Here is a 24,406-nt window from a genome sequence, read left to right on the forward strand (position 1 = left end):
TAGTTAATAATAAAAGAGAAGAAAAAACAATAATATTGTATCCAAAATTGAAGGAAACATATACACGCAAATTGCAAATCGAATGTTTTCCAAAATCATAGTTTATTTGAACTTCAGGGACCAAAAGAGATAGATTTAATACATATAGGGCAAAGTTAACACTACAAAAAAATCTCCCAAAAAAATAAAAATATCTATCTACCCAGTGGCAGTGTTCCTTGCAATAATCTTTGGCCTTGCCTCTTCTTCCATTTCCGACTCTTATCTTCCTACATCTCCTCCCCCCTTCTTCTTGTTATGACTTCCGCTACAACATTTCTGTCATTCCAATTGCTTATACCTACATACACTTCCATTTCTACCCCATTAGGGCCAAATCCATATCCTAAACCCTTCAAAACCATAAACGTCTCTCGAATTTCATCATGGATCTCTCACAAAACCACCATTTCACCTTCCAAATCACTCCAATTCGTGACCAACACCTCAGATTGGTCACAACAATTGACACAAGAAACTGAACCAGTAGACGAAGAAGATGCAACTAACGAAGAAGGAGAAGAGGAAGAAGAATCATATTCAGAACCACCTGAAGAGGCAAAGCTTTTTGTCGGTAACTTACCCTACGATTTTGACAGCGAGAAATTGGCTAATCTCTTCAATTCTGCCGGAGTAGTAGATATCGCCGAGGTATTAATCGATTGAACCCTTTACTTTTCAGTAATTTCTTAATTAATTCCGTCTGTTGCAGCATGTGCTTACAATGGCCGATTTGATGTCTGGTTTTAGGTTATATACAACAGGGATACAGAACAAAGTAGAGGATTTGGGTTTGTGACAATGAGCACAGTAGAAGAAGCTGAGAAAGCTGTGGAGAAGTTCAATGGCTATGTAAACTTTATCTTCTTCTCCATCCATCCATCTTAATTACTGCATATTCACATTAATCTGTAACATTTTTATGAACAAAAACAGGATTTGAGTGGAAGGGCTCTTACTGTAAATAAGGCTGCTCCAAGAGGTTCACAACCAGAAAGACGAGTGGTAGGGACTTCTTTCAAGATCTACGTGGGTAACCTAGCATGGCAGGTGGATAGTGAACGTCTGGAGCAGGCGTTTAATGAACATGGGAAAGTGGTCGATGCAAGGGTGATTTATGATCGTGAAAGTGGAAAATCACGTGGGTTTGGTTTTATAACAATGGCAAGTGAGTCAGACATGAACGACGCCATTGCTGCTCTTGATGGACAGGTATATTGCAATTTGTAAATTGCTACATATTAACCCCATATGATGATATAATCATATAAATGTATTTTTGGAACTTGTTCTTATTGAATTTGCGATGCAGAATTTGGATGGGAGGGCAATTAGGGTTAATGTTGCTGAGGAACGTCCTAAACGTAGCTTCTTTTGATTTTGAATCGGAGGGTAATCACATGAGGGTGAAGTACTGAAGTTTGAAGAGGACCTGCTTCTTTTTTCATTTTTTAATTGTTATAGATTATATGACATCTTTTATGTTAATGTAAACTAGAGTTAATGGTGTTCGATAAGATGTTATATTTTTTCAAGAATCAGCCTTTGCTTTGCTTATAAAATACAAATCATTAACCATTCAGTCATGTTATCATTCAAGGTTTATCCATACAAGACTTGATGATTTTAGTGTTATGGTAGTTATTTTTAATTTTGAGATAGACTGAGTTCTATTTACTCACTAAGACCAGAGGTGCGTGGTGTACATTCAAAGTGATAAATATGAACCAGGGAATACGGAGGTCTGGGAGCAGCGCCCTTGCGTAGTCCAAGAGGCAGACCCCTTGGCCGTGGTTCCGTTGACCATTCAACCACCAGATGGGGTCAACGGACAACGTCTCGAAACCTAAACGAATTTCTATAAAAGGAAAGAGCCCATGCATGCATTTTCCGTAAAAAATAGGTTGCGACATCATTGTGATGTAAAAATCGGTTATGTCTTATAACTACCATTATAACCACCCATTTTGGCATCATTTTCTGTACAATCAACTTCCAACTGCCATCTTCCTTCTATAAGATGAAGATGAATGTTATATGGAAATGGTTAACACTTTTTATACTCAAAATTGATTATCTGAATTTATCTATATCTCAAAATGCAAAATAACAAAGTATTTTATGTGTTTTAAATTTGGAACTGGCTTGACTTTTAAATTGTCATTCTTGGATTATTCCAAATTAGATTTCGTGATATTAGGCTATATGGTCGAAATCACAAATTTAAAAAAATGATTGCAATCATGATTAGAATTATCTAAGTTTACGTTGATATTCTTAAATCCAAAATCTAGCAAGACTTAATTTGAAAAAAAAAAATAACGAATCCAACACTAAACTCAATATATCCGGTACTCTAAGAAAACAATATCGCCTTACACGAATTAGTAAGTCCATGATAAGGTATTTGCTAGATAATATCAGTATATTATTGTGATGACCAAAAGGCTTTTTGATCTAACAATATCATAAATTGATGGACAAACTTGCTAGATAATATCACTATATTATTGTGATGACCAAAAGGTTTTTTGATCTAACAATATCATATTATTGTGATGACCAAAAGGCTTTTTAGTCTAACAATATCATAAATTGATGGACATAATCTTTAACCAAAGGTTGAACTTCAAACAAAATGCTTAGATTTAGGATTTTTTTTAGAAAAAAGTATGTTATTAATTTATTATGATGACAATCTAAACGATACATACAAGATATTCTTTTTGGTATAGACAAAATTGCAAAAATGGTCATCGTTAGTCCAAAATAAGTTTTTTTTTTTTTTTTTTTTAGTATCTAAAATCTAGACTTTCACTTGGTATTTTCTTTTTCCATTTTGTTATTTACTTTAATATATTTCTATTTAAAAAAAGACAAAAAGAAAACACCCCACCTACTCGACCCTTATCTTTAACACCTATATTGTCCTCCATTTTATCTCAGTCATCTTTAGGAGTGTTTGAGATTACTTTTAAAATGACTTTTTGGACTTTTGGTTTTTTCAAGAAGCTAGAAGTTTGAAAAATTGTTTGGAAATTCTAAATGTCCTTTTAGAATGACTTTTTGGCAAGAAGAAAAATGAGTGGTTTTAAAAGTCAGGAATTTGTAACTTTTTGTGACTTTTGACTTTTTAGCTTTTGCTCCTTCAAAAGTTAATCTAACCCCATTTTAAAACTTCCTTCTGGAAAAAGGTATAAGTCAAAAGGACCTTTTGTTGAAAATGATTTTTAGGCTAAAAAGCAATCCCAAACACCACTCAATGTCGGACGACCGTCAGAGACTTGGAATGATCCGACGAATATGATTTGCAAACACCAACAAAGATCTACAAACACCCCCAAGTAGTCACCTGCCCTACCTCACTTACTCACTACCACCACCAAAGTTCTGCAACTACACAGAGTTTGTAGAGGAGATGATGACACGCCGACTCTGACGACAGTGTACAGATCTAGGTCACAATGTCGTCTTCGTCTTTCTCCTTCTCCAACCACAGTGTTGAACTACGAGCTATAGAAACCCCCCGATGAACAACAGATCTGCAAACCTAAAAATATGAAGTCGTGAGTTAGGGTTTCTTATATGCAAAGGTAGCGGCGAAATGGGCGACACTAGATAATCCTACGATTTTCGATTTATTACGCCTGTTGTGGGTTGCCATCGTCGGTATGTGTTATTTGTTGGATCCGGATCTTCGTCGCCAGACCTCCACCATTACCAACCTCCTGTTTACAAACCCTTCACAGAATCAAATTCTAGAACCACCCTTCTTCGTCTTTCTAGATCCAACAAGAATGTGTTGCTCCTTACAACAAATGACGAAGAGATGGCAGTGCTTAGGCGAAAATGGCAGCTCCGGTAGGTAGTGATGGTCAGTGTGAGGAGTCAATGGGTCAATTTGTTAAAGAGTGAGGGGGGTTGGTGGGTTAGTAGGATGGGGCAGATATATTTTTTTAATAACAAAATTGAAAAGTAAATAAAACATAAAAAAAAATTATCAAGGGCATAATCAATATTTTAAATTTAAAAAAAATGGACCAAACAACAACAAGAATTACTTTTTGGATTAATGATGCTAATCCAAATTTTTTCTAGTAAAATGGCAATTTTCGACAAACCACAATGACCATTTTTGCAATGTTGTCTTTTGTATAATATACTAGTAGAGATGAGCATTGACAGTACCCACCTCATTATGCGAGAACTGTAATTGGAACCGGTGGTTCCTAGAAAGTTAGAACTGGAACCGGTCTAAGTGGTTCTTAAATTTTTGGAACCAGTCCCGGAACCGATAGTTCCGATTCCAGGACCGAGTAACCCGGTTACATGAATACATATTTACTTTTGTCTTTAAAAACCTCAATTTAGTTTGGTCTAAATTGAATCAATTTGAACCAACAATAGACAAAATCAGACAAATATATTCTAAACCAGTCTAAATAATACTACACACATTTTTTTTAATATCAAACTACAACAAGATACTTTGGTAATGTTAAGGCTTTAAAGTAGATACTTTGTTTATTTTATTATTTGCCGATCATGTACGGAAAAGTGTGTGTCTATATATATATCTTCATCGGTTCCTGCGGATACCCAACGGGTAGCGGTTCCGAAAAAATGAGTCATAACTTTAGGAATCGGAACTCGAACCGCTTAAGGCAGTTTCGGTTCCGGAACCGGCAGTTCCGGTTCTAAAAACAGGTACCTGATTGCGATGCTCATCCCTATATACTACTTCATAGTTAATAATATATATTTTACAATAAAATAATAACTAATTTCATAGGTATAAACTTACCGAGAACTTTATACTATCTGCAATGCTTTCTTTCCTAAGACCATATTAGATCAACGCATTAAACAATGAACAACAAAGCCAATAAGAAAAATAATATATTTGTCCTTTTGAAGTTCCTTTTGGGTCATAGCATCAAAACGATAATTATTAAAACAGCACGTATAAAATCTAGGAAAAGAAGCAATCTTTTCCTTTTCTCTGTGCTTGCTTGCTTTATTTACCATTTGTCTAGTTACGAATAAATATATTCCAATACAAAAAGACTTGCCAAGGTATTACACAAAATTCTGAATAAAAATAGTTACAATTAGAAGCAAAATATTTAATGAAAATTGTAATCACAATTGAGTTGTGCAGTCTAACTCCTTATGGACCTGATCACCACTATTGCAAGTCTATAGGCGTTCGTTTGGAGATCCAATCAACTTACTCCAAATTGATCTTGATTTTTAGCAAGGAATAATTTAAAGTAAATTAAAATCCAATTTGAACCAACCAAATTACAATTTGGTTTTCTAGAACTTAGATATTTAAAAAAATATATAACTAAAATATTAATCTCTAGATAAAGATACAAACAAATTGTTTAGTCGTTAATTAAATTTTATATATAAACAAGTATTACAAAAATAATTTTGAATTTAGTACTATAGTGTGTCCTTTAAAACCCTAGAAACCTAGTGACATACCTCTATATGAAACTATATATTAAACTAGTGTAAATAAAAAAAACACACACACACATTTTTTTTCTAAAACAGTACACATGCAAGAAACACGCCCGTTTGAAACTTGCTGTTTATAGATTCTTGGACTCCAAATGTGTAAAAGTGTAAAGAAACAAATCTTGAGCTTAACATTAAGTTTTTTATTTTTTGACTCCAACAGAAGCAAGGAAGTTGATTCAGATATATAGCTGGACTACCACTTTATTCCATTTCTGACATGTATTTAAACCCAATCAAGGTTACCCTCAAAACCAGACTACCTATCCTTCACACCAATAGCCTCCCACCCTTTCTTCCATCAAAATGGACCAATCACTGTCCACTTACACCAACAAATTACCATCATCTAACCCCGACAAACGGCTCTTAACAACCACCAACCCCTTAACAACCACCAATCCATTAACAGGGACCCCTTCATCAATGAACCCAATGCAGCAGCAACAGCCACATCAGCAGCAACACCAACAGCAACAACTCATGGGTCCTATGAGCAACCCAGTGGCTCAACAGCTGCTGGGTCTCTCGAGCAACCCGTTGCAGCAGCAGTTAATGGGTCCCAAAAACAACCCGATGATGAACTCAATGGCAAATCCGATGATGAACTCAATGGCAAATCCAATGATGAACTCAATGGTGAACCCAATGGGGAACACAATGCATACTACCCCGTTGCACCACCAGATGGTGACACCTGCACACAGTCCACTGATGCAGCAACAAAACAGAGATGAAAGGAACTCCATTTTTAGTGCTTCGGATGACAATGTGATCATGAAGCAAGTGCTTGATACTCATCTCCCTGATGGCACTGATGTTGATGTCAAACCACTTCTCAACATCGTGGAAGATATACTTCGACATGCCACCATTAGTGTCGATTCCACTTCATCGGTATTAACATATCTTTTATCATTAATTAACTCCACTTTTTGAACAGCATATCTTTGTTTTCTAACTATACATAACAAAAAAACATATTTGAACGTTTCATTTTATTCCTTCAAACTAATCAAACATTACACTGGAATGTAACAATCCATTCCATTATGTTATTCATTTCATTCTTTATGATTCTATTCCATCATACCAAACAGACCTTAACGATCCATTGTTCTTGAACTTGCTTAGGCTGAGCATACAGATATGGGAAAGATCGAGGGTAAACTGGACAACAAACCCCACCAAATGAACGCTGTTGTGATGCTTAACTCGTTGTCACATATAATCGACAAACTTGCTTGCGAGGTATATTAATTACTATTCTGATCTTAAAAAACCAAAATGTGATTAAAAAAATAAACTAAAAAGATCCATTTTTGTAAATATTTCAGATGTCCTTCAGGTGCTTAAGTGGCGGAGACGGACACACAACTGCCCTCGCCCTATTTCATACAGTAGGAAACTTCCACTGGGATGCAAAACTGGTGTTGACACTTTCAGCTTTTGCTCTCAACTACGGAGAATTCTGGCTTCTAGCTCAAATCTATTCATCAAACCAACTTGCAAGATCCATGGCTATTCTAAGACAAGTTCCAATGATCATGGAGAATTCAGCCCCTTTGAAACCTCGATTTGACATCCTAAATAAACTCATTCGCTCTGTCCTTGAATTGACTCAGTGCATCATGCAGTTTAAAGAGCTTCCATCTATGTATGTTACTACTGATGTTCCAGCCATGGCTAGAGCTTTGAACACTCTGCCCACTGCTGTTTACTGGAATGTTAGAGGGATTATCGCTTGTGCTGCACAGATTACAAGCCTCACTAGCATGGGACACGAGTAAATAATACTTTTGATCCTCTATAATATCTTGGAATCAGATTGTGTGTTGACTAACGAGGTTTGTTGACTTCAGGTACGGGATATCATCCTCGGAATTGCAGTCATGGGAACTCTCCACCTTAATCCTTAAGATTAATCATTTACACGAGTTTCTCAAGAAACAACTCGAAGATTGCCACCGTGTTGTAGGTATGTTGTTGATGCTCAATGGTTTAAGCTGTTACCCTTGAGCAAAACTCTATTTTTTTTTTTTTTTTTAATTTCTTTTTAAAACATATTTAAACCCACTTATTTCTATGTCCATGTACGAATAATGCAGGAGATAGGAGGGAGATGGATTTCAGGAACTCATTCAATCAGCTATTTGAAACAATCCATATCGACAACATGAAAATCCTCAGGATCTTAATTAGTCCAAGAGATGACAATCTGCCACTTTTCGATGGCGCGACTAAGAAAAGGGTTTGAACAATGATTTATATTTACATATATTCAACTTATATTTAAACGCAAATTCTAATTTACATAATTACAGGTCAGCCTAGAAGTTCTTAGGAAAAGGAATGTGCTGTTGCTGATATCAGGGCTAGACATGTCTAGCGATGAGCTGTCCATTCTTGAGCAAATTTACAGTGAATCACGAATTCAAGGAACAAGACTGGATGCTTTGTATGAGGTCGTATGGATGCCGATTGTGGACCCCTCGATAGAGTACACTGAAGCAATGAACAAACAGTTTGAAGAGATGAAGAACAGAATGCCATGGTTCTCAGTGTACCACCCTTCCATCATTGATAGGGCAGTCAAAAGGTCAATTGGTGACAGGTGGCACTTTAGGAGCAAGCCTATACTCGTAGTGTTGGACCCACAGGGAAGGGAGTTGAGCCCCAATGCGATTCATATGATGTGGATTTGGGGAAGCAATGCATTCCCTTTCACAAGTGCTAGAGAGGAAGCCTTGTGGAGGGAAGAAACTTGGAGGCTTGAGTTGCTAGTCAGTGGCATGGACCCCACCATTCTTAACTGGGTGAGTCTGCTTCTTGTTATATTCTTATAATACATACTAAATATTGACTATTGAGTGGTTGTATTCTGTGTTTTAGATTAGAGATGACAAATACATCTTTTTGTATGGAGGGGACGATATTGAGTGGATTCGCAAATTCACAAGCAATGCAAGAGCCATGGCAACAGCTGCACGAATCCCATTAGAAATGGCGTATGTTGGAAAAAGCAAAAAAAGGGAAAATGTTCGTAGGGCGATTGCCACCATCAATGTGGAAAAACTTAGTTACTGCTGGCAAGATACCACTCTGATTTGGTTCTTCTGGACACGAATTGAGAGCATGTTGTTCTCCAAGATTCAACTTAAGAGGGCTGATGATCAAGACCCTATAATGCTACAGATCAAGAAGCTGCTGAGCTATGATAAGGATGGATCATGGGCTTTGCTCTGTAGAGGATCACAGATTCTAACTAATGGACATGGATCCACCATGTTGCAGACCCCTACTGACTTTGATCTATGGAAGGAACATGTCCCTACAAGGGGTTTTGATTTGTCATTTACAGACTACCATGACAAGCTTCATGTTGCAGCAAATAACTGCTGTCGATTTGAGTTTCCTATAGCAGCAGGTAGAATCCCAGAAGGCATGCGTTGCCCTGAGTGCCATCGTTTGATGGAGAAATACATTGCTTTCCTTTGTTGCCATGACCAAACTGGCCTTCTTGAACCCTATTGAAGAACTGCTATGAGTATCAACTAAACTGGCACACTCTACTCTGATGCCAGTAAGTATTATTAAGTGAATAAACAGCGGTATGTGAATGTTGTTGTTTTTGTCTTTTGTATTGAGATAAGATTGTAAGGTGTGTCATCGTTTTTACGTGAGTGTATCCTGGTGGATCTAAACTGCTTTATGGGTTAGAACCACTATGTAATAAAATGTTTATGAATCTTATTATAAGGTCATTGTTATATGTATTTGATATTTTGATACTATACACTATTATATTGCAAAATGCAAACCGGTTCTTCCTAAATTGTAACGGGTAGATCTGATAATCAGGTAAGCCGCTAAGAAAAAGATAGAAAGGAAAATAGATAACTGTTGGGGTTGGAAAACTCTTCTATTAAACACTAAAATAGAATTACAATAGGAGGAGCAACTCTCACACTCAACTATTACAAAAAACCAACCCTCTCACTAACACTCTCAATCTAAGTGTTATACTATCTGTTTCTCTGTGTTTGGGATGCTTACAACTGAAGATGAAGCCTCTATTTATACCCATGACAGCCACCATTTGTGTTACCTTCATTAATTGTGTTCATCATAGGGTAGGAAGAAAAACTTGTCACCGTAGGTTTCATTTTGTCAACAAAGATGGCTACTGTAGCTTTGGAGACTTTGGAGGTTGGAACACAACAAATCTCCCCCTCCAGTCTTCGTCCAACAATCCTCATCCCAACTATGTCACCACATAGTTTGTGTTTCTCTTGTGTCACCACCTTTGTCAACATGTCTGCAGGATTGTTGTTGGTGTTGATCTTTAACAACTTCAATTCTCGTCCCTCAATTGCTTCTCTAAGCCAGTGATAACGGATATCAATATGTTTTGTGCGGGAATGGTACATCGAGTTCTTACTTAGGTCCATAGCACTCTGACTATCACAATGAATGATGTACTCTTCTTGTGGAAAGCTTAATTCTTGAAGAAACCGTTTCATCCATATAAGCTCCTTCCCAGCTTCAACGGCTGCAATATACTCGGCTTCTGTTGTTGACAGAGCGATACACTTCTGTAACTTGGATTGCCATGAGATAGCTCCCCCTGCCAAAGTGAAAATGTAACTTGATGTAGATTTTCTATTATCAAGATCTCCTGCCATATCGGCATCTGTATAACCTTCCACGATTGGCTTTGCTCCCCCGTAGCATAAACATAGTTTTGAACTACCTTTTAGGTATCGAAGTATCCATTTGACTGCTTCCCAATGTTGCTTTCCCGGATTAGCTAGATATCTACTCACAACACCAACAGCATGAGCAATATCTGGTCTTGTACATACCATCGCATACATAAGACTTCCTACGACCGAGGAATAAGGGACTGCTTTCATCTCTTCTTTTTCTTTCTGAGAAGAGGGACAATTTTTCTTACTCAACTTGAAGTGATTAGCCAAGGGTGTACCAACGGGCTTGGCATTTTCCATGTTGAACCTTTTGATTACACGTTCAACATACTCTTCCTGTGATAAGAACAATTTTCTTGATTTTCTATCACGGATAATTTTCATGCCCAATATCTGTTGTGCTTGGCCTAAGTCTTTCATATCAAAGAACTTAGACAAATCCTTCTTCAAGTTGTTGATCATCGTTGCATCTTGGCCCACTATCAACATATCATCCGCGTAGAGCAAAAGGATGACAAATTTCCCATTTGGAAACTTCTTTAGATAGACACAATGGTCTGCAACAATTCTCTTGTACTCATGATTCATCATAAATGAATCAAACTTCTTGTACCACTGCCTTGGGGCTTGCTTATGTCACAACTGTAAATTTTAAGCTATGTAATCTACGCATTCAAGTTAATGAGAATCAAAAACTTTAATCAAATGCAAGATACAAGTACTATAGATAGTCATCAAACAATTGGAAACCCTAGAAGTTTTGGTTAAGTCCATTTTGGACTAAGACTTCCTTATTGGATCCAAATGGACCAATAAGCTTTCAATTGGACTATCATGGGTTTAGGACCCTAATTGGGCTCTAATTGGACCCACATTTGTTTATTTCAATATTTTGGGCTAGGTAGAACCTAGAAGGAAATAAAACACAAGTTTTGATCCATAATTAAACCTAACCTAGCTTAATAAAGCACAAAAATCACAATTTCATTTTATAAGTCCAATAAATACCCTAATTAACACTAATGTTGGGCTTAGGAGCAAAAAGCCCAAACATTTTTTTTTCCTTCCCATTTTCGGCCCAAAAGAAAAGCCCAAGAGGGGGAGTTGACTATTACCATGCCACCTCATTTTTATCTCTTGGATTTCCATGCAACATATCTCATATCTCTATGCATATATCACTTCATGTCTACTCCTCTCTCTTTTCCTTCTTGCTCTCGGCCAAAACCCAACACACAAACACACACAAATATCTCACAAACACTCTCTAGATTACTCAAGAAACCATCCTCCCTCTTCACTTAAAATCTCGAAACTTTGCTTGTGCATCAAGAGGATTTCAAGGAAATATCATCACTTCTTGGTAAGTCACACATATCTAAGAAATTTGTAACTCTTTTTCTCATTATTAGATCCTCTCTCTTAAACAATTTTGGTAATCATGCTCCTAGAAAGCTCCTTAAACTCGAGATCTACATCAAGGAAAGCTAGGGCCGAAAATCACATCATTTTCCTTCCATTTTCTTTACAAAACCGAGCCCCCACACTCAAGGTGAGATTCATACCCCTATTTTCTGTTTTTAAGAGTTTTTGTGGGGGGGGGAATACAAGTCAAAGTGTAGATCTATATGTATTTGTATGCCTTGTATGATTTCCATGCTTATATGTATGCTTATATGTGTTTTAATGTTGGATCTAGCCATTAAACCCCTCAAAACCGAGATATAACTCATGTTTTATGATATTAGCTTCAAATATGTTACTACATAATAAGTGATACTAGATAAATGGCCAAGTGGTTAGCAACAATTTTCTTTAAGCTAAAAACACACATTTTGGGCCAAAAATGTGAAAAATACAAAATTATGGGCCCAAAATGACATTTTACAGATTCTGATGGTTGAAATGTGTTAAAACAGTTTCAATAAGGCTATTTCTGGAATTCTATTCAATTGGTGGACTAAAAACATAAATTTCAAGCCTATTGGGCTAAAAATGCAAATTTCGGCCCAATAAGGCCCATTATGCGAATTTTTCTGTTTTGAAGGGCCAAAACTGTGAAATTCTGTAAAACAGTGGACTATAAGTATCCCAAACCCTTTTCAAAGGTTTAAAATGCTTTTTAAATTTAAAAAGGACCAAAGTTGCAAAAATTTTCCATTTTGGGCCAAAATTGTCAAAATTGCGAAAAGATGGGCTAAAACCGAGAAAAACTACATTTTCAGGGACTTAAACTGTTTTCTTTGAAAAATATGCTGGAAAATATTAATTTCAATAATTTTTGGTGTTAAAATGTCAAGAAAAATAGTTTAAGGACCAAACCGGGAAATATTTAAATAAAAGGGTTGGAAATGTAAATTTTACAAATAATGAGGGGCTGAAAACAGAAATATTTCAAGGCTGATTCATTATGTACAATGTGATCAAATAATGACACCTCAACTATCAACGAAATACAATTCATTACAATACCAAAAGTCGTTGCTAAACGAATTGGCTCGGTCTCGAGCCAATGGAAATCTACAACTACTGACTCTTTGATACATACAAATAACGATTGGTAATACACATACATGCGAGTGTGCACAGACGTCTACGCACCATCTTCGGGCCCCAAAAGTGTAAAATCTTGTTTGTTGGGCCTAGCTAGCCCAATGACCTGATCTTAAGGCCCGAAGACATTTTTTTTCTACGAAGTGTTGAGTTTTACCGACTTGGCACAACGTAGGGTGACTTTCAATGGCTTGTATCATTGGACCCCAAGGGCCATGGTATTGCTAGAAAAGTCTACACATTTTTACGAGGCGGGTCGGGGACCCCTCGCACACATTTTTCCCCAGCCGGTTAATAGAGTTACCGGGGTCTTCGTGACCTCTTTCTCTTCGGATGTGGGACCACTCATAGTCCGGGCGATTGGATAACGTGATTAGTACTGACGACGCCTTCGGGAATCGTTGGTATATCTATAAACCGGGCATTTGTGTAATGCGGGTTTGTAGTAAATAATCAATGCTCGAGAACCTTCCAACGTCGCTTGGGACCGATACCACTATTTTTGTAATGGTTTCAACGCAACTCAATGGATTTCAAAAGAACTAGGGGAACATCGGGTTTCCCTAGGGTTTTTATCACATACAGATTTCAAACGCATACATCTTAAATGAACAATTTTTGCAAGTATAGAAACAAACAAGCATACCTATGGATCTTCACAAACGTTTTTGAAAGCTTTTCTTTTCAGAAAATATCGGATTTTCTGGTGGTTTTTCAAACAATATAAACATTCGATTTCAAACACTACTTATGAACTCACCAACATTTCATATGTTGACGTTTTTCAAAATACTTGTATTCTCAGGAAACCAGTGAATCAAGGGAAATCATGCTCAGTGACGGTTGCAGTTTATTTTTGAATGAACCAAACAATATTAATTTTTGGAAATGTAATATCTCAAACAATGTATGACATGTAAACACTACTGGTTGTATTATGTTGATGAATGGTGACGAATGTTGTTTGTTTCATATATATTCAATGTTATGGTATTCAATTGAGTCACGACAGCCCCCGGACGTTTCCGCCGTCTGGTTCGGGGGTGTGACAGGTTGGTATCAGAGCTTTGTTTATAGTGAACCAGCATGTCGAGCCATACATTGATATGCAACTATAAACCAATAAGAGGGACTAACATAACTCTGAACAAAACAAATGAATAAAATACACTTGCTTGCATTAGGAGTAAGGACCTAACGCTGAATCAAACACCATAATACTGGTATCTCGGTTAATTCGGGACTGTTCTTAGTGATACCAAGGAGTGAATGTAGCCTGATCAACTACATTCTCTCCAAGGTAAAACTAACACATGTCTTGATGAGATCGGAATAGCCAGGGAACCTAAAAATTTTACCCTATATCACCAAAAAGAGAACGTCTATTTAGTCTGCAATAGTGGAAGAGGCATAGGATAATATTAGTGAACTTTTACGTGTTTTGCTATGTGTTACGAATCTATGATTGTATGCTAAATGATAGAAGTACTTAAGTTCGTGCCATACACCTAGTCAGTAGGACCACAACCTCACGGAAACCACGTACACCCAACATCTTTCCGTTTCATGACAGAAAGATGCCTCGCCCAGCTACTCGCGGAAATCCCGAACCAACCCCGCCGGAAGTTGACTCCACTGCTTTCCAGGCAGCCGTGTCTGCTGCAGTCACAGCGGCTATGGCACAACTTCACCGAGGAAACAACGGAGGAGGTAACGGGCAAGGATCCGGAAGTTCGAACAACGGGACGAACCAAGGACTCACTAAAACGTGCACCTACAAGGATTTTGCGAACGCTAAACCCCGAACTTTCAACGGTACCGGAGGAGTGATCGCCCTAAAGCGATGGATCGAGAAAGTAGAGTCGGTATTCGAGATATGCGAGTGCCCCGAGCAGATGAAAGTGAAGTTCGCGGCCTGCACTTTGGTGGACCAAGCGCTCACTTGGTGGAATGGTCATGTGGAAGCTATGACACTTCCTGTCGCCAACTCTATTCCCTGGACAGAGATGAAAGAGATGTTGACGGCTGAGTACTGCCCCCGAGGCGAAATACAGAAGATGGAGCAGGAACTATGGAATCTCACGGTGCAGAATGGGAACATCGATGCTTACATATCGAGATTCAGCGAACTATCTCTGTTGTGCCCGGGTATGATCACATCAGAGGGGAAGAAGATTGAACGATTCATTTGGGGACTGACATCCCCCATTCAAGGGAATGTGATAGCTGCGAACCCTGAAACTTTTGACAGTGCGAAGAGATTGGCAAAGAGGCTGTATGATCATAACCACAAAAAGGGCGAGAAACCGGTAGAGACTGAGAAGAAGAAGGAGAGCGATGGTAAGAAAGGATGGAACAACAAGAGGAAGGGGCGTCAAGGTCCCGAGACCTCTAAAAAGCAGCAAACGGTGGCAGTTCACGCTGTCACTGCGCCGGTACCAGTCACATCACATGCTCCAGCCTCAGCTACTTCAAATACTTCAAGACCCTATTCCGGCACTCATCCCAAATGCAACAAGTGCGGTTTCCATCACCAAGGAGAATGTAGGGAGTTCCATTGCACCAGTTGCAATCGAAGGGGACACACTGCAAAGTTCTGCAGGACTTATCCTTCTCAGAACCAGAGTCAGGGAAACAACCAGAACAACAACAACAATCACCGCAACACCAACAACACCAATGCCGGTGGCAACAACGCAGGGCCTAGCCACACCTGTTTCGGGTGTGGAAGGACGGGACATTTCCGTCGAGATTGCCCTAACAACAACAACAACTCCGGAAACAGAGGAACAGGAAGAATGCTGACCATGGGTCAGAGTGATGCAGTACAAGATCCCGCAGTTGTGACCGGTACGTTTCTCCTAAACCACACTTATGCATGCATCTTATTTGATACCGGAGCGGAGCGAAGTTTCGTAAGCGAGAAGTTTAAACATTTATTAAAACAACAACCCCAAAAGCTAAATGAAACCTATACGGTGGAAATGGCCAATGGGAAGACCGAATCCACTAGGGAGATCTACATCGGATGTACCCTAACCCTTAACCAGCACGTCTTTCGGATAGACCTAATGCCAGTATCAATTAGGAGTTTCGATGTGATTATCGGCATGGATTGGTTAAGCCCCCACCATGCTGAGATTATGTGCCACGAGAAGGCCGTTCGCCTTCGTCTCCCAAATCACGAAACCCTAGTAATTTACGGAGACAAACCCAGTACGAATCTCCGCCTCATCTCGTGCATCAAAGCGCAAAAACATCTGCGAAAGAACAACTTAGCGTTCTTGGCCCACATAGTGGACAAGACCAAAGAAGAAACTAACATCCAAGACATTCCGGTGGCGTGTGAATATCCGGACGTGTTTCCCGAAGATCTTCCAGGAGTACCCCCAGAGAGACAGGTTGAATTCCGAATCGACCTCGTTCCAGGAGCAACTCCCCTCGCTAAATCACCATATCGACTGGCTCCTGCTGAAATGCAGGAATTATCCAGCCAACTCAGTGAGCTTCTGGACAAGGGATTTATCCGACCTAGCTACTCGCCATGGGGAGCTCCGGTGCTCTTTGTCAAAAAGAAGGACGGATCTTTCAGAATGTGCATCGATTACAGAGAGTTGAATAAACTCACTGTCAAAAACCGCTACCCACTCCCGCGAATCGATGATCTATTCGACCAGCTCCAAGGAGCTAGCTATTTCTCTAAAATAGACTTACGGTCCGGATACCATCAACTCAAAGTCCGAGAAGAGGATATTCCAAAAACCGCTTTTCGAACCCGCTATGGACATTATGAATTCGTCGTAATGCCCTTCGGTCTAACAAATGCACCTGCCGCATTTATGGACTTAATGAATCGAATCTGTCGACCGTTCCTGGACAACTTCGTCATTGTGTTTATTGATGACATCCTCGTCTATTCGCGAAGCAAAGAGGAGCATGGCCAACATCTTCGACAAGTCCTAGAAACGCTGCGATCGGAAAAGCTTTACGCCAAACTCTCCAAGTGCGAGTTCTGGCTTCGGAGTGTGAATTTCTTAGGCCACGTAGTTAGCCAAGACGGAATTCATGTGGACCCTTCTAAGGTCAAAGCTGTGGAAGGATGGGCAACTCCGACTACGCCCACAGAAATTCGTCAGTTCTTAGGCCTAGCAGGCTACTATAGAAGATTCATCCAAAACTTCTCGAAAATCGCCAAGCCACTTACCTTGCTTACACAAAAGAGTGTGCCGTTCAAGTGGACAGACCAACAAGAGATTGCGTTTCGAACCTTGAAGCAAGCTCTTTGCAGCGCTCCTGTACTATCTCTACCTGAAGGAACGGAAGATTTTGTAGTTTACTGTGACGCGTCAAATCAAGGCTTAGGTTGCGTTCTCATGCAACGTGGAAGAGTGATAGCATATGCGTCCCGTCAACTAAAGACGCACGAAGTAAATTACACAACCCATGACCTAGAACTGGGAGCTGTGGTCTTTGCTCTAAAAATTTGGAGGCACTACCTGTACGGTACAAAGTGCACCATCTTTACGGACCACAAGAGCCTCCAGCACATCTTGAATCAGAAGGAGCTGAACATGAGACAACGAAGATGGGTGGAATTGTTAAACGACTACGAATGCGAGATCAAGTACCATCCAGGCAAGGCCAACGTGGTAGCTGACGCATTAAGTCGGAAGGAATACACAAATCGACGTACGAAAACGCACTCGATAACCATTCAGTCCCATCTGACCGTTCAAATTGCATCAGCCCAGGCAGAGGCCATGAGAACGGAAAACAGAACTAGCGAGGCATTACGCGGAATGGAGAAGAACCTGGAAGTCAAAGAGAATGGGGTATACTACTTCATGAACCGTATTTGGGTTCCAAAAATCGGAGGATTCAGGGAGATCGTTATGAAGGAAGCCCACAAGACGCGATACTCCATTCATCCTGGTTCGGACAAGATGTATTTGGACATTAAGCAGCACTATTGGTGGCCTAACATGAAGGCGGAAATCGCAACTTATGTTAGTAAGTGCCTTACGTGTGCCAAAGTGAAAGTAGAATACCAGAAACCTTCCGGATTGCTACAGCAACCGGCAATCCCTGAGTGGAAATGGGAGGGGATTTCTATGGATTTCGTGACCAAGCTGCCCAAGACGTCGGGCGGATTGGACACCATATGGGTAATAATCGACCGACTGACGAAATCTGCCCATTTCCTGCCCATCAAAGAGTCCTACAAGATGGAGAGGCTGACGCGTTTGTACCTACGAGAGATTGTAAGACTTCATGGAGTGCCAAAATCTATCATCTCAGATAGGGACAGTAGATTCACGTCACGCTTTTGGCAGTCGCTCCACAAGGCAATGGGAACTCATCTTGACATGAGCACCGCGTATCACCCACAAACGGACGGTCAAAGCGAACGAACCATTCAGACGCTTGAAGACATGCTTCGTGCATGTGTGATAGACTTCGGAAAGTCTTGGGATACCCACCTACCGTTGATCGAGTTTTCATATAACAATAGTTATCATTCGAGCATTAAGGTGGCCCCTTTCGAAGCACTGTACGGGCGTAAATGTAGATCACCGCTATGTTGGGCTGAAGTAGGCGACACCCAGCTAGCAAGAGCACATACGTCGGATAGGGCAATGACAGGACCGGAAATCATTCGCGAGACCACAGAAAAGATTGTCCAGATCAAAGCTCGATTACAGGCATCGCGCGACCGGCAGAAGAGCTACGCTGATAAACGGCGAAAGCCCTTAGAGTTCCAGGTCGGTGATCGAGTATTGTTGAAGGTCTCACCCTGGAAAGGGGTTATACGTTTCGGAAAACGAGGAAAGCTAAACCCACGGTACATTGGACCTTTCGAAATAGTCGCCCGAATAGGTCCGGTAGCCTACAGACTACAACTACCCGCGGAGCTAAACGGTGTGCACCCTGTGTTTCATGTTTCTAATCTGAAAAAGTGCCTATCAGATGAAACCCTTGTCATTCCTCTTGACGAAATCGAAATCAATGAGAATCTCCTGTTCGTCGAAGAACCAATCGAAATCATGGACAGGGAGGTGAAGCGTACTAAGCAGAGTCGCATCCCGATCGTGAAGGTACGGTGGAACGCAAAGCGTGGGCCAGAATTCACGTGGGAACGCGAAGATCAAATGAAGCAGAAGTACCCTCACCTATTCTAGTTTTCTCAAATCTAGCTTTCAAACAGAATTTCGGGACGAAATTCCCTCTAACGGGGGGATGATGTCACAACTGTAAATTTTAAGCTATGTAATCTACGCATTCAAGTTAATGAGAATCAAAAACTTTAATCAAATGCAAGATACAAGTACTATAGATAGTCATCAAACAATTGGAAACCCTAGAAGTTTTGGTTAAGTCCATTTTGGACTAAGACTTCCTTATTGGATCCAAATGGACCAATAAGCTTTCAATTGGACTATCATGGGTTTAGGACCCTAATTGGGCTCTAATTGGACCCACATTTGTTTATTTCAATATTTTGGGCTAGGTAGAACCTAGAAGGAAATAAAACACAAGTTTTGATCCATAATTAAACCTAACCTAGCTTAATAAAGCACAAAAATCACAATTTCATTTTATAAGTCCAATAAATACCCTAATTAACACTAATGTTGGGCTTAGGAGCAAAAAGCCCAAACATTTTTTTTTCCTTCCCATTTTCGGCCCAAAAGAAAAGCCCAAGAGGGGGAGTTGACTATTACCATGCCACCTCATTTTTATCTCTTGGATTTCCATGCAACATATCTCATATCTCTATGCATATATCACTTCATGTCTACTCCTCTCTCTTTTCCTTCTTGCTCTCGGCCAAAACCCAACACACAAACACACACAAATATCTCACAAACACTCTCTAGATTACTCAAGAAACCATCCTCCCTCTTCACTTAAAATCTCGAAACTTTGCTTGTGCATCAAGAGGATTTCAAGGAAATATCATCACTTCTTGGTAAGTCACACATATCTAAGAAATTTGTAACTCTTTTTCTCATTATTAGATCCTCTCTCTTAAACAATTTTGGTAATCATGCTCCTAGAAAGCTCCTTAAACTCGAGATCTACATCAAGGAAAGCTAGGGCCGAAAATCACATCATTTTCCTTCCATTTTCTTTACAAAACCGAGCCCCCACACTCAAGGTGAGATTCATACCCCTATTTTCTGTTTTTAAGAGTTTTTGTGGGGGGGGGGGAATACAAGTCAAAGTGTAGATCTATATGTATTTGTATGCCTTGTATGATTTCCATGCTTATATGTATGCTTATATGTGTTTTAATGTTGGATCTAGCCATTAAACCCCTCAAAACCGAGATATAACTCATGTTTTATGATATTAGCTTCAAATATGTTACTACATAATAAGTGATACTAGATAAATGGCCAAGTGGTTAGCAACAATTTTCTTTAAGCTAAAAACACACATTTTGGGCCAAAAATGTGAAAAATACAAAATTATGGGCCCAAAATGACATTTTACAGATTCTGATGGTTGAAATGTGTTAAAACAGTTTCAATAAGGCTATTTCTGGAATTCTATTCAATTGGTGGACTAAAAACATAAATTTCAAGCCTATTGGGCTAAAAATGCAAATTTCGGCCCAATAAGGCCCATTATGCGAATTTTTCTGTTTTGAAGGGCCAAAACTGTGAAATTCTGTAAAACAGTGGACTATAAGTATCCCAAACCCTTTTCAAAGGTTTAAAATGCTTTTTAAATTTAAAAAGGACCAAAGTTGCAAAAATTTTCCATTTTGGGCCAAAATTGTCAAAATTGCGAAAAGATGGGCTAAAACCGAGAAAAACTACATTTTCAGGGACTTAAACTGTTTTCTTTGAAAAATATGCTGGAAAATATTAATTTCAATAATTTTTGGTGTTAAAATGTCAAGAAAAATAGTTTAAGGACCAAACCGGGAAATATTTAAATAAAAGGGTTGGAAATGTAAATTTTACAAATAATGAGGGGCTGAAAACAGAAATATTTCAAGGCTGATTCATTATGTACAATGTGATCAAATAATGACACCTCAACTATCAACGAAATACAATTCATTACAATACCAAAAGTCGTTGCTAAACGAATTGGCTCGGTCTCGAGCCAATGGAAATCTACAACTACTGACTCTTTGATACATACAAATAACGATTGGTAATACACATACATGCGAGTGTGCACAGACGTCTACGCACCATCTTCGGGCCCCAAAAGTGTAAAATCTTGTTTGTTGGGCCTAGCTAGCCCAATGACCTGATCTTAAGGCCCGAAGACATTTTTTTTCTACGAAGTGTTGAGTTTTACCGACTTGGCACAACGTAGGGTGACTTTCAATGGCTTGTATCATTGGACCCCAAGGGCCATGGTATTGCTAGAAAAGTCTACACATTTTTACGAGGCGGGTCGGGGACCCCTCGCACACATTTTTCCCCAGCCGGTTAATAGAGTTACCGGGGTCTTCGTGACCTCTTTCTCTTCGGATGTGGGACCACTCATAGTCCGGGCGATTGGATAACGTGATTAGTACTGACGACGCCTTCGGGAATCGTTGGTATATCTATAAACCGGGCATTTGTGTAATGCGGGTTTGTAGTAAATAATCAATGCTCGAGAACCTTCCAACGTCGCTTGGGACCGATACCACTATTTTTGTAATGGTTTCAACGCAACTCAATGGATTTCAAAAGAACTAGGGGAACATCGGGTTTCCCTAGGGTTTTTATCACATACAGATTTCAAACGCATACATCTTAAATGAACAATTTTTGCAAGTATAGAAACAAACAAGCATACCTATGGATCTTCACAAACGTTTTTGAAAGCTTTTCTTTTCAGAAAATATCGGATTTTCTGGTGGTTTTTCAAACAATATAAACATTCGATTTCAAACACTACTTATGAACTCACCAACATTTCATATGTTGACGTTTTTCAAAATACTTGTATTCTCAGGAAACCAGTGAATCAAGGGAAATCATGCTCAGTGACGGTTGCAGTTTATTTTTGAATGAACCAAACAATATTAATTTTTGGAAATGTAATATCTCAAACAATGTATGACATGTAAACACTACTGGTTGTATTATGTTGATGAATGGTGACGAATGTTGTTTGTTTCATATATATTCAATGTTATGGTATTCAATTGAGTCACGACAGCCCCCGGACGTTTCCGCCGTCTGGTTCGGGGGTGTGACAGCTTAAGACCATAAAGGCTCTTCTTTAATTTACAGACGAGGTGCTCTTTCTTTGGGACTTTAAAGCCATCAGGCTGCTCCATGTATATTTCTTCATCCAAATCACCATGGAGAAAGGTTGTTTTCACACCCATCTGCTCAACTTGAAAACCCACTTGTTTTTCAAGGCTTTCTTTCCTTTGGGGAGTTTCACCAACTCATATGTTTGATTCTTCTGCAAAGAATTCATTTCTTCTTCCATGGCCTTCTGCCAATTTGCTTTATCAATATGAGATTGAGCTTCTTGAAAGCTCTCTGGCTCCCCTTCACTAGTAAGAAGGATGTAGTTTGAAGTCGGATATCTTCTTGATGGAGCACGAACTCGTTCGGATCGTCTAACTTTAGTTCCTTCATTTGTAACTTCTGGAAATGTATCTAAAGTATCATGGGGTGGAAGCTCCCCCTGCTCAACACCTTCTTGATTTGCATCATCAACTTCTTCATCCTCTTCTTCAGTGGAAACATCATCTTTATTTTCAGATATTATATCTGAAACTTTGGAGCTTTGTTGCTTGTTAATCGGTGCCTTGAAATCATAATATTGGTTTTCATAGAAAACCACATCTCTACTTCGAATAACCTTCTTTAGTTCTGGGTCCCATAGCCTGTACCCGAACTCTTCATCTCCATATCCAATAAAGATGCATGGAGTGGATTTGAGGTCCAACTTCTTCTGCAATTCACTTGATACATGTGCAAACGCCTTGCACCCAAATACTCTCAAGTGAGAATATGATATGTCTTTACCCGTCCATATCTTCTCCGGAACTTCAAATTTTAATGGAGCGGAAGGTGACCTATTTATTAGATAGCAAGCTGTCAATACAGCTTCACCCCAAAATGGCTTTGGGAGTTTAGTCATGCTGAGCATGCATCGAACTTTCTCAACAATAGTGCGATTCATCCGTTCCGCTACACCATTGTGTTGTGGGGTTCGTGGGACAATCTTTTCATGTCTGATACCATGTTCCATGCAGTATTTAGAGAACTCACGGGAATAGTACTCACCTCTATTATCTGACCTGAGACATTTCAACTGCTTGCCTGTTTGTCTTTCCACCATTGCATGAAAAGCTTTGAAGCGGTCTAATACTTGGTCCTTCGTCCTCAAACAGTATGCCCATACCTTTCGTGATGCATCGTCAATGAATGTCACAAAATAGCGGCTTCCACCAAGAGATTCTACTTCAATGGGTCCACATACGTCGGAGTGGACAAGGCTCAGCAACTCAGAGCGGTTCTTTCTTGTGGAGCTAAAGGAAACTCTATGTTGTTTCCCAAATAGGCAGTATTCACAAGGATCCAAGGCAACATCTTTTGCCATTGAAATGGACTCCTTCTTTGCAAGAGTCGTCAATCCCTTCTCATTCATGTAGCCTAGTCTTCTATGCCACAAGTTTGGTGATATCTCTTCTTTAACAGCATTGAGACTTGGTTGAAGTAGCTTTGCATGGCTTTTATAAAGAGTACCATTAAGTTGTCCCCTTGCAACAACCATTACACCTTTTAACAACTTCCAGGTGCCATTTTTGAATTGATTATCATATCCTTGGACATCAAGAGCTCCAACTGAGATAAGATTCATTCTTAGCTCTGGGACATGTCGAACATCTTTCAGCACCAATGTACATCCAACATTGGTCTTTAAATGCACATCACCAATACCAGCAATGCTTGAAAAACTGGTGTTTCCCATCTTCACGGTACCATGGTCTCCGGGTTTATAAGTAGTGAAAAAATCCCGTTTTGGAGTCGAATGATATGATGCGGCGCTATCAATCACCCACTCATCATCATGAGTTCCAACATGTAGGCATGCTTCTTCCTCGTATGTAACAAGGGCAACGTCTTGTGTTATGGTGACCATGGTTTCACCATTCTCCCTGCTTGGATTCAGACTTGACTCGGGCTGCTCTCGTAAGAACCTTCGACAATCACTTATTTTGTGGCCATAATAATTACAATGATTGCAATAGCCTTCGAACCATGTATTTGAAGATTTACCTCGCTCTCGCGATTTCCCTCGATCTTGTGATTTCCCACGATCTTGAGATCTTCCTCTACTTTGACTATGTCTGCCTCTACCTCGACTTCGGCCTCCAGTTCTGCCCCCGCCTCTTTCTTTATTTTCTGACACGAGGGCAAAAGACTGGTCTGTACCAACTTCTCTCCTTTTGGCTTCGTCGTTCATTAGGGCGTCTGTGACCATCTCCATTGACACTTTGCCACCGGGGGCAGAGTTGCTGAGAGTCACAACAAGCGTCTCCCAATTATCTGGTAGAGAACTCAAGAGCAATATGGCTTGTTCCTCGTCTTTGAGAACCC

General features: G+C 39.6%; 1 protein-coding gene and 1 long non-coding RNA gene across 2 annotated transcripts; one reads left to right on the plus strand and one right to left on the minus strand.

Annotated features, from left to right (window-relative positions):
- Positions 1–258: 258 nt before the first annotated feature.
- On the minus strand, positions 259–3,971 carry LOC111876396 (uncharacterized). Its single transcript, XR_002845006.2, has 2 exons — positions 3,668–3,971; positions 259–3,589 (listed from the first exon to the last, which is right to left on the minus strand). It is a non-coding gene; the product is annotated as an uncharacterized LOC111876396 (long non-coding RNA).
- A 1,839-nt stretch (positions 3,972–5,810) lies between these two features.
- On the plus strand, positions 5,811–9,344 carry LOC111876394 (protein SIEVE ELEMENT OCCLUSION B). Its single transcript, XM_023872909.3, has 7 exons — positions 5,811–6,465; positions 6,703–6,819; positions 6,906–7,354; positions 7,431–7,546; positions 7,677–7,819; positions 7,893–8,384; positions 8,461–9,344. The coding sequence occupies exons 1-7, from the start codon at positions 5,875–5,877 to the stop codon at positions 9,100–9,102; spliced, it is 2,550 nt and encodes an 849-aa protein (XP_023728677.1). The 5' UTR covers positions 5,811–5,874; the 3' UTR covers positions 9,103–9,344.
- Positions 9,345–24,406: the final 15,062 nt, after the last annotated feature.

The sequence above is a fragment of the Lactuca sativa genome, chromosome 2, assembly GCF_002870075.4.
Source record: "Lactuca sativa cultivar Salinas chromosome 2, Lsat_Salinas_v11, whole genome shotgun sequence".
Classification (NCBI taxonomy): Eukaryota; Viridiplantae; Streptophyta; class Magnoliopsida; order Asterales; family Asteraceae; genus Lactuca; species Lactuca sativa.